Source organism: Tribolium castaneum, chromosome 8, assembly GCF_031307605.1.
Source record: "Tribolium castaneum strain GA2 chromosome 8, icTriCast1.1, whole genome shotgun sequence".
Classification (NCBI taxonomy): Eukaryota; Metazoa; Arthropoda; class Insecta; order Coleoptera; family Tenebrionidae; genus Tribolium; species Tribolium castaneum.
The window spans coordinates 16959293-16976760 of record NC_087401.1 but is presented as its reverse complement, the minus strand read 5'-3'; the positions used below and the strand labels follow the sequence as shown (position 1 = coordinate 16976760).

Here is a 17468-nt window from a genome sequence, read left to right as displayed (position 1 = left end):
AAAACAGTACATTAATGAATGAGAAGCTAAAAAACTTAAAAACAAATAAATAAAAAAACTGAAAAAAAAACAAAAACATTAAAATTCTATAGATTTAAATGAATCATAAATTAAAACACTAAAAAGGTGCAGTAAAAACACTAAGAAATAAAAAAACTGATATAAAAAAGAAAAACTAAAAATATAAGTTGGGTCACGTGATCAGTTAATCACTCATTTAATTGCGAATTAAATTAATGTCGCTTCTACAAACCGGCCTTTAGAAGTAAAACTAACAAACTATTAAACTGGAATATCAGATGTTTTGTTTTTAAACTAAATACTGATTAAACATAGCCTACTTTGATGTAGGAAGATTAAAAACAAAGTCAGGAAGTTTAAAACCCATTTATGGTACAGGTCAGTTTAGGAATTTAGGAAAAATAAAAGGAGGTGTCAAATACACTATTTATTTCAGTTTAATATTCAAATTTATTAATTAATATAAAAGCAAGTGTAAACATCCGATGAACGGTGTTTGCTTACAAGTTGTCACAATAACCTTGGCTTTGATAAGAAAAATTCAGTTTTTGTGCCAAAAAATCACCGTAACGTAAAAAAAAACGGTTTATTTGCCACAATTACGTAAAATCCAAGGTAAAAAATGCATAAAATGCGCGATATTTAATGTGATTGACGTCCAGTGGTGCCAACCTGCCGCTGTAAAAAATCGCCGCATTAGCCAAGAATTATCAATTTTTCTAATTCACGGGTAAATTCCTTGATTTATCGCATTGTATGCTAATAATCCGAATTTCAGTGAAAATGGGCCCCAGTTTAAGTAAGGTTTCGGTGGGCAAGTGCTTGGGTGAGTAGCAGTTCGAATTCATATATTTAAAAGCATCCAAATCTCATACAGTAATAAAATTAATAAAACAAGCTGCACAAACACACGAATTAATACTATTTACATAATTGGTGCGGTTAAAGATCGCTCAGGCCCTTCCGAATACTTCTTGTGAGGCGTAGGTTATGTAGAGAAAGCCATCAGCTCCTGCATGTTCACTGTACACCTCTGCAAGCGTCAGAGACAGGCTGACCATTGACCGGTTATTGACTAGTAGATATAGCGCGTGGTTGGGCCCCAACTGCAGCCTATTCCTGCAAAAGCGCCGTTAAAGGGGGCCCCCTTAAAGCGGCTGTCTTTACCTGATAATGGTCTGGAACTGGGACACCGTGATCTCCTGCGGCACGAGAAACTTGCACTTGTCCAAGTGGGGCAACGCCGCCTCTTTGGCGTACCGCTTGATGATAATCTGCAACAAAAGTCGGGTTATGCGACCAAGGGGGCCGGGGGCTCACCGGCACTTTGGTGGGGAACTTGATGCGCAGCGCTAGGACCTCCTCGCTCCGCACCTCGCCGCTCGACTCGCTATCGCCCATTTCTACCGAAAACATAGTGAAACCAAACGGCAAAAAGCTAGTCACCTGTTTTTTTGGCCCCACAGCGGTGGCTGTTGAAGTTGACGTCGGTGATTTTCCCGTTCATCACTTTAAAGGGGCAGTTGTTGTTGTTTTCGCACTTGTAAGCGAACAGCTCGCCGGAGTCGCTCAAATACATCAAGGGGGCTGTTTACGTGCGGCTTCACTGCAGCTAGTTTCGCGTTTGCCGGATCCCCACTACTGCGGGCGGAGAGGGAGAGTTGGGGGATAAGGGGGCTGCTACGGGGGCGGTTTACGGAGTGCTGCTTGCGCTATAAACAAATAGAACTAAGTGTGGTCGAGCGAGCCAATGAACTTAAACGGTGATAAAAGGGAGATAATCTCGGCGAAATTATTCCGTTTCTATATTTATTTCTGCATTTTATTGCGGCCTACCCTCGTAAAGCAAAGCTTCTAGAAGCGGTTGCTAGTTGGGTTGTTTGGTGTTGGAGATAGAGAGGCGTACTTTGAATGGGTTTATTAATAAGAGACGATTTTGTTTGATTTGGTCAGTTGTCTCACTAATGATAATTTACATGTTCAAGTGTTATCGTGTCGTAAATTATGCTCGGATTCAAAACATTTTTCACGAAAACTAAGAAAGTGGAGTAATGTGTCACCGGTTAAATATTGTTTTTAAAAAGTGATAATTGAATTAACAAAGCTAGAATTATTAACAAATTTAATTAAATCGAATGCCTGATTAGTTAATCGTGAGTTATCCAAATGTCACACAACCAAATAAAAAACAATCACTTGTACGTACAAACACTTTTTTTTTGTCTAAGGAATTAATTACCATTAGAAAATTAATTATGTTTTGTTCGACTAAATTTACGCTCTTTCTCACTTCAAACTCGTGCTATTTGCTCGGACTATTTTTTTTGCTTTTTGACTTATTTTTTGAAAAAAAAAAATCTGAAAAAAATCGCTAAATCAAAATAATGTTTAAACGCGGGAAATGAGTTGGAAAAATCAATCGATTTTTTTTTGTTTTGACCTCAAAAATGTGCCTAAACTCGCGAAAAAGACCATTTTTGGTGAATTTTGTGATTTTTTGGCTTAATTTTAACGAAATTTTGCAAAATAATTGGGTTTCTGGCTGGAAAATGTGTTAAAACGCTCGAAAAAACAGGAACTATTTTAGTGGATTTTTTGGGCAAATCTTGTAAAATAAATGAGTGGATTAGCCAAAAGTTACTTACACTATTAAAAAAAATGCAAAATTACAATAAAATCCAAGTTATTTTTTTTACTGGCTGTTGAAAGTATGTTTTATTTGACTAAATTTAGTGATAATTTACTCTGTTTCTGAAAATACGTGTTTATTTGCTTCAAAAACATAAAAATAACACATTTTTTGACCAATTTTTATCGTTTTTCGGCTTTTTTTTTAAAGAAATTTTGCTCAAAATCGAGCAAATTCGAGTGAAACAAACCGAATAAAGCTTTCATGATTTTGCAAAAAAATGTTCAAGCGCACGAAATAAGCTAAATTTACATCAAATTTTGTGATTTTCTAGCCAGTGTTGAAAAAATTAATCGGAAAAGTTTGATAATGGCCACAAAATTGTGCCTAAACTCTCGAAAAAGTCAAAAATAATACCATTTTTGGTCAATTTTGTGATTTTTTGGCTTAATTTTAACGAAATTTTGCAAAATAATTAGGTTTCCGGCTGGAAAATGTGTTAAAACACTCGAAAAAACAGGAACTATTTTGGTGGATTTTAGACGTTTTTGGGCAAATCTTGTAAAATAAATGAGTGGATTAGCCAAAAATCACTTACACTATTAAAAAAAATGCAAAATTGCAATAAAACCCGAGTTAATTTTTTTACTGGCTGCTGAAAGAATGTTTTATTTGACTAAATTTAGCGATAATTTACTCTGTTTCTGAAAATACGTGTTTATTTGCTTCAAAAACATAAAAATAACACATTTTTCGACCAAATTTGATCGTTTTTCGGCTTTTTTTTTGAAGAAATTTCGCTCAAAATCGGGCAAATTCGAGCGAAACAAACCAAATAAAGCTTTCATGATTTTGCAAAATAATGTTCAAACGCACGAAAAAAGCTAAAATAACATCAAATTTCGTCATTTTCCAACCAGTTTTGGAAAAATTTATCGGAAAAGAAAAGAAATTTTGCAAAATAATTAGGTTTCCGGCTGGAAAATTTGTTGGATTTTCGACATTTTTGCCAAATCTAGCAGAAAATTACTTACCAAATAAAAAATGTTGCACAATAACAATAAAACCCGACGACTTCTCTGCAAAATGAACCACTTATTGTTATCAAATTAAAATGCAAGTAAATACTCAATGAAGAGATAGAAGAGGCGAAGGCTACTTGATGAATACAATTGATTATGCACATTTTTTGGCAACGTGATACAGGGTGATGCAAAAAATTCCATTTCACGTGGAAAATGTTTATTCAATAACTTAAATATTAATTAAAATTATCATTTGCTATTTTTTCGTCTTGTTATAATTGTAGGTAGGTTGAGTTTGGTTTTACCGTGATTAAGTTAATTTTTTATTGTCTTTGGCACACGCTGTACACATTCTTGTGGTCAAAAGTTCATCACGTATTGTTTTATTTTGCTTGTTCGAGTTTTAAATACACATCAGTTGATATAAAGCGACATAAAACCTTAAAAAATAACCAAGGACAAAAATATTTATGTTCCACGAAGACGTAATTGAATTTATCGAATTGATTATGTATCTGAAATCGAAAAAATTGTTGCTAGGTGCCGTCAATTCTTTTGAATGGTTTTTTAAACGATTGCTTTTAGTGGAATCGGGTCAGTGGTTTGTTTTGCTCGATTCGTATGAATCATGTGACGAAAAGGCAAATGAAAAGTGATATCGAAACGACGCGCTAAAGGTTAAATATCTCGGCTTTTTATTACTTTAATTGTGTTTTTTGTATGACCTGTCTGACTAGATAAAGATTAGGAAAGGTTATTGTTTTTTCGAATTTTTCATTCATTTGACGCAACCAACAATACAAATTTGACTCAAATTTTCCAAAAGGAATTTTAAATAATCACTTATCTTGTTTTTCACCGAGTTATTAATAATATTTTGATCCGTTTTTGTAATTATCCATTAAATAAGTCCCTATGGACGTAATTATTAACATAATATTGATAAATCAAGACGATTTTTTCAACCTCATTGTTGATAAATTAAGTTCTGGTACAAGGTTTGTTTATGACGAAGAAAATTCCGTAAGTCACCTAACAACAGTAGCAAGTTTTTCTCACATTTTTTCGGCATTTTTTGATATTAATTCAATATAATATTTCTTTTCAAAATGTCACAAAAACGACGGTTGAAGGTCGTAACCATGTCAATTTTTTCTACTCTACTGTGTAAAAATTTTGGCTGAATCACCCTGTATATGTATTTATGAATCACTTGAATTGGTTTTTTAATTTCAAACCATTGAAAAGTTTCAATAAAACACATTTCATTTAACGGAAAATTTTTCGGTTTATTTTAATTTGCCTGTTGGAAAAATTATAATCAACCATATTTCGTCCATTATCTGCAAAACTACAAATCGTAGAACAAAAATAAAGACAGATTTGGAATCCTCAGACAATTTTACGTCAAGTAGGCATACTTTTAACATCAATTTTTAATTATTGTGCTCTTGAGAATTTTTTTTATTGATAGGTAGGTAAGTAAAAATTTTGACCAAGTTATTTAATTCAGATTATTTGCACAATTTTGGCTCGATTGCTACAAAATTTTGTTTAGAAACAGGTAACTAACTATTAAACAGTGCTACGTTTCGTTTTAGACCAATTTCTGTTTATTTAATTTTTTTTAAATTTTGTTGTTGATTGGAAAAATTAAAACCAATCATATTTCGTTCATTATCTCCAAAACTACTAATCGTAGAACTAAAATAATGACAGATTTGGAATCCTCACACAATTTTACGTCAAGAAAACTTACCTTTAACATGAATTTTTAATTATTGTGGCCTTGAGATTTTTTTTTAATGATAGGTAGGTAAGTAAAAATTTTGACCAAGTTATTTTATTTGGCTTATTTTGCGCAATTATCACTCGATTGTCACAAAATTTTGCCCAGAAACAGATAATGAACTGTTTAAAAGGGCTATGAATCGTTTTTTACCAATTTCGGTTTATTTTAATTTTTTTAATTTTTTTTTTTTTTGGAAAAATGATTATCAACCATAATTCGTTCATTATCTCCAAAATTACTAATCGTAGAACAAAAATAATGACAGATTTGGAATCCTCAGACAATTTTACGTCAAGAAAACTTACCTTTAACATGAATTTTTAATTATTGTGGTCTTGAGAATTTTTTTTAATGATAGGTAGGTAAGTAAAAATTTTGACCAAGTTCTTTTATTCGGCTTATTTTGCGGAATTGTCACTCAATTGCCACAAAATTTTGCCCAGAAACAGATAATGAACTGTTTAAAAGGTCTATCAATCGTTTTTTACCAATTTCGGTTTATTTTAATTTTTTTAATTTTTTTGTTGGAAAAATTATAATCAACCATATATTGTCTATTATCTGCAAAACTACGAGTCGTAGAACAAAAATAAAGACAGATTTGGAATCCTCGGAGAATTTTACGTCAAGTAGGCATATTTTTTACATTAATTATTAATTATTGTGGCCTTGAGATTTTTTTTTATTGATTTGTAAGTAAGTAAAAATTTTGACCAAGTTGTTTTAATCGGATTATTTACACAATTGTGGTTCGATTGTCACAAAATTTTGTTCAGAAACAGGTTACTAACTACTAAACGGTGCTACGTTTCGTTTTAGGCCAATTTCTGTTTATTTTTTTTTTTTTTTAAATTTTGTTGTTGATTGGAAAAATTAAAACCAATCATATTTCGTTCATTATCTCCAAAACTACTAATCGTAGAACTAAAATAATGACAGATTTGGAATCCTCACACAATTTTACGTCAAGAAAACTTACCTTTAACATGAATTTTTAATTATTGTGGCCTTGAGATTTTTTTTTAATGATAGGTAGGTAAGTAAAAATTTTGACCAAGTTATTTTATTTGGCTTATTTTGCGCAATTATCACTCGATTGTCACAAAATTTTGCCCAGAAACAGATAATGAACTGTTTAAAAGGGCTATGAATCGTTTTTTACCAATTTCGGTTTATTTTAATTTTTTTAATTTTTTTTTTTTTGGAAAAATGATTATCAACCATAATTCGTTCATTATCTCCAAAATTACTAATCGTAGAACAAAAATAATGACAGATTTGGAATCCTCAGACAATTTTACGTCAAGAAAACTTACCTTTAACATGAATTTTTAATTATTGTGGTCTTGAGAATTTTTTTTAATGATAGGTAGGTAAGTAAAAATTTTGACCAAGTTCTTTTATTCGGCTTATTTTGCGGAATTGTCACTCAATTGCCACAAAATTTTGCCCAGAAACAGATAATGAACTGTTTAAAAGGTCTATCAATCGTTTTTTACCAATTTCGGTTTATTTTAATTTTTTTAATTTTTTTGTTGGAAAAATTATAATCAACCATATATTGTCTATTATCTGCAAAACTACGAGTCGTAGAACAAAAATAAAGACAGATTTGGAATCCTCGGAGAATTTTACGTCAAGTAGGCATATTTTTTACATTAATTATTAATTATTGTGGCCTTGAGATTTTTTTTTATTGATTTGTAAGTAAGTAAAAATTTTGACCAAGTTGTTTTAATCGGATTATTTACACAATTGTGGTTCGATTGTCACAAAATTTTGTTCAGAAACAGGTTACTAACTACTAAACGGTGCTACGTTTCGTTTTAGGGCAATTTCTGTTTATTTTAATTTTTTTTAAATTTTGTTGTTGATTGGAGAAATTAAAACCAAGCATATTTCGTCAATTATCTCCAAAACTACGAGTCGTAGAACAAAAATAAACACAGATTCGGAATCCTCAGTCAATTTTACGTCAAGTAAACGTAATTTTAACACGAATTTTTAATTATTTTGCCTTGAGAATTTTTTTTATTGTTAGGTAGATAAGTAAAAATTTTGACTAAGTTGTTTTATCTATATTATTTGCGCATTTATGGCTCGATTTTTACCAAATTTTGTTCAGTAACAGATAATTAAGTACTAAAGAGGGCTACGAGTCGTTTTAGGCCAGTTTCTGTTAATTTTTTCTAACTTATATTTTTTTTTGAAAAAACTTACATTTGTATTCTCTTTGTTTTTTCTCCACTTTTTAAATTATTAGTGTGACATTTGGAGCAATTAAAGTCGTAAAAAAAAGAAATTAATTGGAAATTCCAGTCTCTGAGTAGTTTTTCTGGAATTTAAAGTTAAAATAAATTTTTTTGGTTTTTGTAACTTACCGAATATTTTTGTTTTAGGTGCAATGGAGGCATAAAACATAATGATCTTTACTTTATATTATGCCTACGCCACCATAATGCAGTGGTGGCGTCTCCGAACTTTACGCAACAAACTCAACGGAACACTAAACGATCAAAATGCCTTGCTTGTCTGTTCTGGGCATTCGGTGCACGATAGCAGAAAACAGCGAAGTTTGGAGAATTTATTGTACAGTACTGAGAATAGGATCGCGTGCACAGTTGTGCCTAAGGTACTGTCGTTTAATTTGTTGAAAAAAAAAATCACAATAATTTCCAGCAAAAACTAAACTTAAGTCAATGGATCGCATTTCCGAAAAATCTAAGATACTTCCCGATTTTTATCGACGACAATAAAATCAGTGTTAGTCGGCCCCAAATTTTTCTCCTCCTTCAGGCCGTTTTAGACAATTATGTTAAACATCAGAGTGAGATTATTCAAGTAAGGTGGTTACGACTGCTTGACTTATATTATAGGCTTAAGTTGGGGCTTTCAGGTTGAGCATTTTGGCGAACTGATCGGTTGGAAAGCGAGCGATTCGTTCGAAGTTGTGGTTAAAACAGACATGGATCATTTGACTAAGCTGGTCAATCAGTTTAGCCAAAGCGATGTTGATATTAACCATGAATTAAAGTTACTTAAAATTGAAAGTATGGGGAATGAGTTTTGGGGGTTTATTGTTTGTCGTGTGTTTATTTTTAGCTGTTGATGTTGAAAATACACCCACTGTCATCAAATACGAGAAAAAATATCTCAAAGAACAAACTTTGAAATATTCATATGCTCCAGTTCATTGGGGGAAATTCGTGCAAGAAGTCAAGGACTTGTACTCGAAAATACGCGACATTACCACGTAGGTTTTTTATTAATTGTTGGGGAAAGTCACTTCAAACATGTGTAAATAAAAAATTTTTTTTGGTAAAAATTAAAACTAATCATATTTCGTCTAATATCTCCAAAACTACGAATCGTAGAACAAAAATCAAGACAGTTTTGGATCCCTCAGACAATTTTACGTCAAGTAGGCATACTTTTAACATCAATTTTTTATTATTGTGGCCTTGAGAATTTTTTTTATTGATTGGTAGGTAAGTAAAATTTTCAATCAAGTTGTTGTATTCGGATTATTTAGCGCAATTATGTCTCGAGTGTTACAAAATTTTGTCCAAAAACAGATAATGAACTGTTTAAAAGGGCTACGAGTCGATTTAGGCCAATTTCTGTTTATTTTTATTTTTTTTTTAATTTTCTTGTTGATTGGAAAAATTATAATCAGCCACTTTTCGTCGATTATCTTCAAAATTACGAGTCGTAGAACAAAAATAAAGACAGATTTGGATTCTTCAGTCAATTTTATGTCAAATAGGCTTACCTTTAACATGAATTTTTAATTTTTGTGGTCTTGAGAATTTTTTTATTGATAGGTGGCTAAGTAAAAATTTTGACAAAGTTGTTTTAGTCGGATTATTTGTGCAATTATGGCTCAATTATCACAAAATTTTGTTCAATTTGTATTTATTTAATTTTTTTTTGATTTTTTTGTTGATTGCAAAAATTAAAATTAACCACATTTCGTGCATTATCTCCAAAACTACGAGTTGTACAACAAAAATAATAACAGATTTGGAATCTTCAGTCAATTTTACGTCAAGTAGGTATACCTTTAACATGAATTTTTAATTATTGTGGTCTTGAGAATTTTTTTATTGATAGGTGGCTAAGTAAAAATTTTGACCAAGTTGTTTTATTCGGATTATTTTGCGCAGTTGTCACTCGATTGTCATAAAATTTTGCTACGAATCGTTTTTTACCAATTTCGATTTATTTTAATTTTTTTTTAATTTTTTTGTTGAAAAAATTATAATCAACCATATTTCGTCCATTATCTCCAAAATTACGAATCGTACAACAGAAATAAGGACAGATTTGGATTCCTCAGACAATTTTACGTCAAGTAGGCATATCTTTAACATGAATTTTTAATTGTTGTGGTCTTGAGAATTTTTTTTATTAGTTGGTAGGAAAGTAAAAATTTTGACCAAGTTGTTTTAGTTAGATTATTTGCGCAATTGTGGTTCGATTGTCACAAAATTTTGTTCAGAAACAGGTAACCAACTACTAAACGGTGCTACGTTTCGTTTTAGACCAATTTTCGTTTATTTTTATTTTTTTTAAATTTTCTTGTTGATTGGAAAAATCAAAACCAACCATATTTCGTTCATTATCTCCAAAACTAGAAGTCGTAGAATAAAAATAAGGACAGATTTGGATTCCTGAGACAATTTTACGTCAAGTAGGCATACCTTTAACATGAATTTTTAATTATTGTGGTCTTGAGAATTTTTTTATTGATAGGTGGCTAAGTAAAAATTTTGACCAAGTTGTTTTATTCGGATTATTTTGCGCAGTTGTCACTCGATTGTCATAAAATTTTGCCCAGAAACAGACAATGAACTGCTAAAAAGGGCTACGAATCGTTTTTTAGCAATTTCGGTTTATTTTAATTTTTTTAATTTTTGTTGGAAAAATTATAATCAACCATATTTCGTCCATTATCTCCAAAACTAGAAGTCGTAGAATAAAAATAATGACAGATTTGGAATCCTCAGACAATTTTACGTCAAGTAGGCAAACTTTTAACACCAATTTTTAATTATTGTGGTCTTGAGAATTTTTTTATTGATAGGTGGCTAAGTAAAAATTTTGACCAAGTTGTTTTACACAGATTATTTGCTCAATTTTGGCCCGATTGCCACCAAATTTCGTCGAGTAACAGAAAATTAACTGCTAAAAAGTGCTACGTGTCCAAATTTTATTAATTTTAATTTTTTATTATTTTTTTGATTGGAAAACTTCACAATTAAAGGCACTTGTTTGTGCTTTAATCAAAGTGTACACCTATTTAAGGTGACTTTCCCTTCACTGTCCCTTTGTTTTTGACTTGTTCACTTCCAGTCCGAAAATAAAAATCGAAAATGGTTCGCCTCAGTGCCTCGAATCCGCAAAACCCATAATAAAAAAAGAACCAAAAAAAACCGATCCACTTTCCGAAGACAAAAACACACTTGATGTGTCACGACGTCACAAAAAACCACGTGAAGGCAGTTCTTCCAAACCATCAAAACCATCAAAGCACAAAACAAAAAGCGACGAAAAACAACACAAACACAAACGAACTGCAAATAAATTAGTCAAACAGAGCTCAGTTAAAGAAAACGAAGAGGTCAAAAGTGAAGTCAAAGAAAAGGTTATAACAGGGGGAACCCCCAAACCACCAAATGTCCTCGTTTACGCCGACAGTTTGGTCACGAAAGACAACGTCAAAAGAGTCCTATTCTCAATTTTGAATAAGGAAAAGTACACAATCTACGACCTCCCCACTTCGAAAAACACGGGTTGGGACAAATCCACAGTTCTGGTGGTTGTGTGTGGTGGTGTCCCACCTGACCTCACCGCCAACCTGATCCAATATTTCCTCACCGGAGGTCAACTCCTCTGCATTTGCAGCGACCTCATGTACAGTGTACTTTACACGTTCACGACGGCGGAAGTACGCGAGCACGAACTCGTCCGCTTCTCGTACGGCCAATGGCAGCACGTTAAAATGATGCATCATATTTTCTGCTATCAAGCATCGCCTGCTAAGAAACAGTTCAGTAAAGATTCGGATCATTCGAGTAACGGCTCAAGTCCGCAAGCGCCAAGGACGCCCTCTAACGTCGAATTAAGACACAACGAAAAAGATTATAACATTCAAGTTCAAGTGTTAGGGACTGAAGAAACGTGGCATACGCCCAGCCTGCTATTGGCTAAAGTGAAAAACTCGCAAGGGAGGGCTGTTTTTTCGCAAGTGCATCTGGAAATTGATCCAGATGTTTATGAGAATGATGAGGATAAGTACCGGGAGTTGTTGAGTAGTAATGAAGCCAGATTGGAGATTTTGAAAGATATTATTTCCAATCATTTGGATTTGGTGTGTGATGAGAGTTTGGGCACGGTTGAGTACAGTCAAGGGTATTTTCTTGGGCGTTATGATGTAAGAAGGCGCTGGACACAGCCTGCTTTATAGATAGGGATTTTATAAAAAAAAAAAAACATACAAGCGTTTTTTGCTTAAACATAGTGCAATATTAATTAGTTAGCGGTCAATGTTTAGTTTCTCGATGATTTAATCAAAAAAATTTTTTTTGGTTACTTTATCTATTATCTCCAAAACTACGAATCGTAGAGCAAAAATGACAACAGATTTGGAATCCCCAGACAATTTTACGTCCAAAACACATACTTTTAATATAAATTTATGTTAATTGGGTTTTTTATGATTTTTTTATTGGTGGTAGGTAAGTTGAAAATTTTGACCACCTTGTTTTTTTCAAATTATTTGCGTATTTTTGGCTCGATTGCCACAAAATTTGTTTAAGAAACAGATAATGAATTGCTTAAGCGCGCTATGTGTCGCTTTACATCAATTTTTATTTATTTTATTTTTTTTTTATTTTTTTGTTGATTGGAAAAATTATAATCAACCATATTTTGTCCATTATCTGCAAAACTACGAATCGTAGAACAAAAGCAATGACAGATTTGGATTCCTCAGAGAATTTTACGTCAAGTAGGCATACTTTTAACATCAATTTTTTATTTTTGTGGTCTTGAGAATTTTTTTGTTGATAGGTAGGTAAGTACAAATTTTTACAAAGTTGTTTCAGTCGGATTATTTGCACAATTGTGGTTCGATTGTTACAAAATTTTGTTCAGAAACAGGCAACTAACTACTAAACAGTGCTACGTTTCGTTTTAGACCAATTTGTGTTTATTTTATTTTTTTTTAATTTTGTTGTTGATTGGAAAAATTAAAACCAACCATATTTCGTCGATTATCTCCAAAACTACGAGCCGTAGAACAAAAGTAAAGACAGATTTGGAATCCTCAGACAATTTTACGTCAAGTAGGCGTATTTTTAACATTAATTTTTAATTATTGTGGTCTTGAGATTTTTTTTTATTGATTTGTAGGTAAGTAAAAATTTTGACCAAGTTGTTTTATTCGGCTTATTTTGCGCAATTGTCACTCGATTGTCACAAAATTTTGTCCAGAAACAGATAATCAACTACTAAAAAGGGCTACGAGTCGTTTTAGACCAATTTCTGTTTATTTTAATTTTTTTATTTTTTTTTTTTTTTTTTGGAAAAATGATAATCAACCATATTTCGTTCATTATCTCCAAAATTACTAATCGTAGAACAAAAATAATGACAGATTTGAAATCCTCAGACAATTTTACGTCAAGTAGGCATACTTTTAACATCAATTTTTAATTATTGTGGTCTTGAGAATTTTTTTTATTGATAGGTGGCTAAATAAAAATTTTGACCAAGTTGTTTTATTCGGCTTATTTTGCACAATTGTCACTCGATTGTCACAAAATTTTGTCCAGAAACAGATAATTAACTACTAAAAAGAGCTACGAGTCGTTTTAGGCCAATTTCTGTTTTTTTTTAATTTTTTTGTTGGAAAAATTTTAATCAACCATATTTCGTTCATTATCTCCAAAATTACTAATCGTAGAACAAAAATAATGACAGATTTGAAATCCTCAGACAATTTTACGTCAAGTAGGCGTATTTTTAACATTAATTTTTAATTATTGTGGTCTTGAGAATTTTTTTTATTGATTTGTAGGTAAGTAAAAATTTTGACCAAGTTGTTTTATTCGGCTTATTTTTCGCAATTGTCACACGATTGTCACAAACTTTTGTCCAGAAACAGATAATTAACTACTAAAAAGGGCTACGAGTCGTTTTAGACCAATTTCTGTTTATTTTAATTTTTTTAATTTTTTTTTGGAATAATGATAATCAACCATATTTCGTTCATTATCTCCAAAATTACTAATCGTAGAACAAAAATAATGACAGATTTGAAATCCTCAGACAATTTTACGTCAAGTAGGCGTATTTTTAACATTAATTTTTAATTATTGTGGTCTTGAGAATTTTTTTTATTGATTTGTAGGTAAGTAAAAATTTTGACCAAGTTGTTTTATTCGGCTTATTTTGCACAATTGTCACTCGATTGTCACAAAATTTTGTCCAGAAACAGATAATTAACTACTAAAAAGAGCTACGAGTCGTTTTAGGCCAATTTCTGTTTTTTTTTAATTTTTTTGTTGGAAAAATTTTAATCAACCATATTTCGTCCATTATCTCCAAAATTACTAATCGTAGAACAAAAATAATGACAGATTTGAAATCCTCAGACAATTTTACGTCAAGTAGGCGTATTTTTAACATTAATTTTTAATTATTGTGGTCTTGAGAATTTTTTTTATTGATTTGTAGGTAAGTAAAAATTTTGACCAAGTTGTTTTATTCGGCTTATTTTGCACAATTGTCACTCGATTGTCACAAAATTTTGTCCAGAAACAGTAATTAACTACTAAAAAGGGCTACGAGTCGTTTTAGACCAATTTCTGTTTATTTTAATTTTTTTTAAATTTCTTGTTGGAAAAATTAATATCAACCATATCTCGTCGATTATCTTCAAAACTACGAATCGTAGATCAAAAATAAGGACAGATTTGGAATCCTCTGACAATTTTACATCAAGTAGACATACTTTTAACGTCAATTTTTAATTATTGTGGCCTTGAGAATTTTTTTTATTCGTAGGTAGGTAAGTAAAAATTTTGCCCAAGTTATTTTTTTCAAATTATTTGTACAATTTTGGCTCGATTGCCACAAAATCTTGTCCAGTAACAGATAACGAACTGCTAAAGGGCGCAACGTGTCGTTTTAGATCAATTTCTGTTTTTTTTTTTCATTTAAAAAACGCTTAGTTTCGTACCCTATCTATCAAGCAGGCTGTGCGTTTGGCCTAAAATTTATCGTTTTCTTTTTCAGGCAAAAATGAATATGATGACCGACTGTGACTCCATAACCAATAACCAATTAACTTGTGATAAAATCAGTGTTGTTTTTTGTGGCCATAATGTCGAGCCTGGCCTTGCGTCAAATATCCGCCTTCCGGTCATGATTCATTCGTGTCCTTCGAACTTCTCCACTTTGGATTATTTCGAAACGTTGAACACTGAAGACATTGGCCGTTTGGTGATTTATGCCGATATTTTGACAAGTACCCAGCACCTACTTGACAAAAAATTGCGCCATGGTCTTGTTGTGATCGCCCGGCAACAGACCCATGGCATGGGACGGTCGAGCAACTCATGGTTGAGTCCATTGGGTTGTGCGGCCTTTTCCCTTCAGATGCACATTCCGCTGGATAGTCACATGGGACAGTCGCTTCCCTTGATCCAGCACTTAGTCATGGTAGCTGTCATATCGTCGATTAAAAATGTCCAAGGTTTGGATTGTCTCAATGTTGGTATTAAATGGCCTAATGATTTGTACGCGGAAGGGGCGATTAAAATCGGTGGACTTGTTGTAACTTCTACGATATTTTCAAATTTTGCTATTGTTAATATAGGTTTGTTGTTTGTGGCACTCGCTACGTTCGTTCGTTTAAACACGGCATTTTCCAGGTTGTGGTGTAAATTTATCAAACCAAAACCCCACAATATGTATAAATGATCTCATAGAAAAAAACACAGTGATGCAACCTATAGCTTATGAGAAATATTTCGCAGCTGTGTTCAATGAAATCGAACGCTTATACTTTGATGTGCAGAAAAATGGGTTTGAGGCGTTTTTCCAGCTTTATTACAAGTATTGGTTGCACAGGTAGGTGAATTAATTTATTTTCTGTTGACTTTTTCAACATTAATATTTGGTTTTAATGGCCATTTTAGCACTTAAATGCGTTTGACTGTTAATTTTTTTCTTAGTAAAAATTTTGATTAAGTTGTTTTTTCGAACAATTTGCGTATTTTTGGCTCGATTATTATGAAATTTTGTACAGTAACAGATAATGAACTGCTTCAAAGCGCTGTGAGTCGTTTTAGACCAATTTCTGTTTATTTTTTTTTTTTTTTTTGTTGATTGCAAAAATTTAAATCGACTATATTTCGTTGATTATCTTCAAAACTACTACTCGTACAGTAAAAATGAAAACAGATTTGGAATCCTTGGACAATTTTACGTCCAAAAACCATACTATTAACATAAATTTTTGGTTATTGTAATTTTTACGATTTTTTTATTTTTAGTAGGTAAGTGAGAATTTTGACCAAGTTGTTTTATTCGACTATTATTTGGGCATTTTTGGTTCGATTATTACAAAATTTTGTTGAGTAACAGATAATGAACTGTTTAAAAGCACTGCGAGTCGTTTTAGACCAATTTCTGTTTATTTTAATTTTTTTAAATTTTTTTTGTTGATTGCAAAAATTAAAATCGACCATTTTCGTTGATTATCTTCAAAACTACTACTCGTACAGTAAAAATGAAAACAGATTTGGAATCCTTGGACAATTTTACGTCCAAAAACCATCCTATTAGCATACATTTTTGGTTATTATAATTTTGACGATTTTTTTATTGTTGGTAGGTAAGTGAGAATTTTGACCAAGTTGTTTTATTCGGATATTATTTGCACATTTTTGACTCGATTATTACAAAATGTTGTTCAGTAATAGATAATGAACTGCTTGAAAGCACTGCGAGTCGTTTTAGACCAATTTCTGTTTATTTTAATTTTTTTAAATTTTTTTTGTTGATTGCAAAAATTAAAATCGACCATTTTCGTTGATTATCTTCAAAACTACTACTCGTACAGTAAAAATGAAAACAGATTTGGAATCCTCAGACAATTTTACGTCCAAAAACATTACTATTAACATACATTTTTGGTTATTGTAATTTTGACGATTTTTTTATTGTTGGTAGGCAAGTAAGAATTTTGACCAAGTTGTTTTATTCGTTATTATTTGCACATTTTTAGCTCGATTATCACGAAATTTTGTTCAGTAACAGATAATGTACTGCTTAATAGCGCTGCGAGTCGTTTTGGACCAATTTCTGTTTATTTTAATTTTTTTTAATTTTTTTGTTGATTGCAAAAATTAAAATCGACCATATTTCGTTGATTATCTTCAAAACTACTACTCGTACAGTAAAAATGAAAACAGATTTGGAATCCTCAGACAATTTTACGTCCAAAAACCATTCTATTAACATACATTTTTGGTTATTGTAATTTCGACGATTTTTTTATTGTTGGTAGGTAAGTAAGAATTTTGACCAACTAGTGTTTTAATGGCCATTTGAATGCAATTTTCGTTCCAAACCCAAAAACCCGTGTTTTAAAAACACTTGTGATGGCCGATGTTTTGCAGCGATGCCGACGTTACGATACAGTCGGAAAAGGGCGATTCCACACGAGCTAAAATCGTGGGAATCGACAAATACGGTTTTCTCTCTGTCCGATTGGCCGACGGCAGTATGACGTCAGTCCAGCCCGACGGTAATTCGTTCGATTTGATGAGCGGCTTGATAGCGCCAAAGAAATTTTAATCCTTCGGTGTTTTTTCTATTTTTTTAGTATGATGTAATTATTGGTCTTTTTGATCTTTGTTGTTGTCTCTTGGTGTACACGCAAATTGTAAGAGGAAAAAAATATAAAATGTTGACGAAATAATCGGTT

The 17468-nt window shown here is 31.8% G+C and overlaps 2 protein-coding genes across 6 annotated transcripts; one reads left to right on the top strand and one right to left on the bottom strand.

Annotated features, from left to right (window-relative positions):
* Positions 1–221: 221 nt before the first annotated feature.
* Hcs (Holocarboxylase synthetase) lies at positions 222–17462 on the top strand. 3 transcript variants are annotated; one of them, XM_015980714.2, is made up of 10 exons: positions 222–751; positions 800–847; positions 7867–8099; positions 8147–8308; positions 8364–8517; positions 8570–8720; positions 10823–11903; positions 14771–15353; positions 15409–15607; positions 17049–17067. In XM_015980714.2, the coding sequence occupies exons 3-10, from the start codon at positions 7890–7892 to the stop codon at positions 17050–17052; spliced, it is 2544 nt and encodes an 847-aa protein (XP_015836200.1). In that variant the 5' UTR covers positions 222–751; positions 800–847; positions 7867–7889; the 3' UTR covers positions 17053–17067. The 3 variants fall into 3 exon arrangements, with proteins under 3 accessions (XP_015836200.1, XP_008194503.1, XP_008194504.1); XM_008196281.3 differs by lacking the exon at positions 17049–17067 and adding an exon at positions 17161–17462 and having other exon boundaries at positions 230–751; XM_008196282.2 differs by lacking the exons at positions 222–751; positions 800–847; positions 7867–8099; positions 17049–17067 and adding an exon at positions 17161–17462 and having other exon boundaries at positions 8171–8308; positions 8344–8517.
* On the bottom strand, positions 853–7987 carry LOC660458 (microtubule-associated proteins 1A/1B light chain 3C). 3 transcript variants are annotated; one of them, XM_064358415.1, is made up of 5 exons: positions 7849–7987; positions 1468–1733; positions 1342–1424; positions 1189–1295; positions 853–1140 (listed from the first exon to the last, which is right to left on the bottom strand). In XM_064358415.1, exons 2-5 carry the CDS (start codon positions 1598–1600, stop codon positions 975–977), a joined length of 489 nt encoding a protein of 162 aa, XP_064214485.1. In that variant the 5' UTR covers positions 1601–1733; positions 7849–7987; the 3' UTR covers positions 853–974. The 3 variants fall into 3 exon arrangements, with proteins under 3 accessions (XP_064214485.1, XP_008194505.1, XP_015836212.1); XM_008196283.3 differs by lacking the exon at positions 7849–7987 and adding an exon at positions 3685–3842; XM_015980726.2 differs by lacking the exon at positions 7849–7987 and adding an exon at positions 1858–2027.
* Positions 17463–17468: the final 6 nt, after the last annotated feature.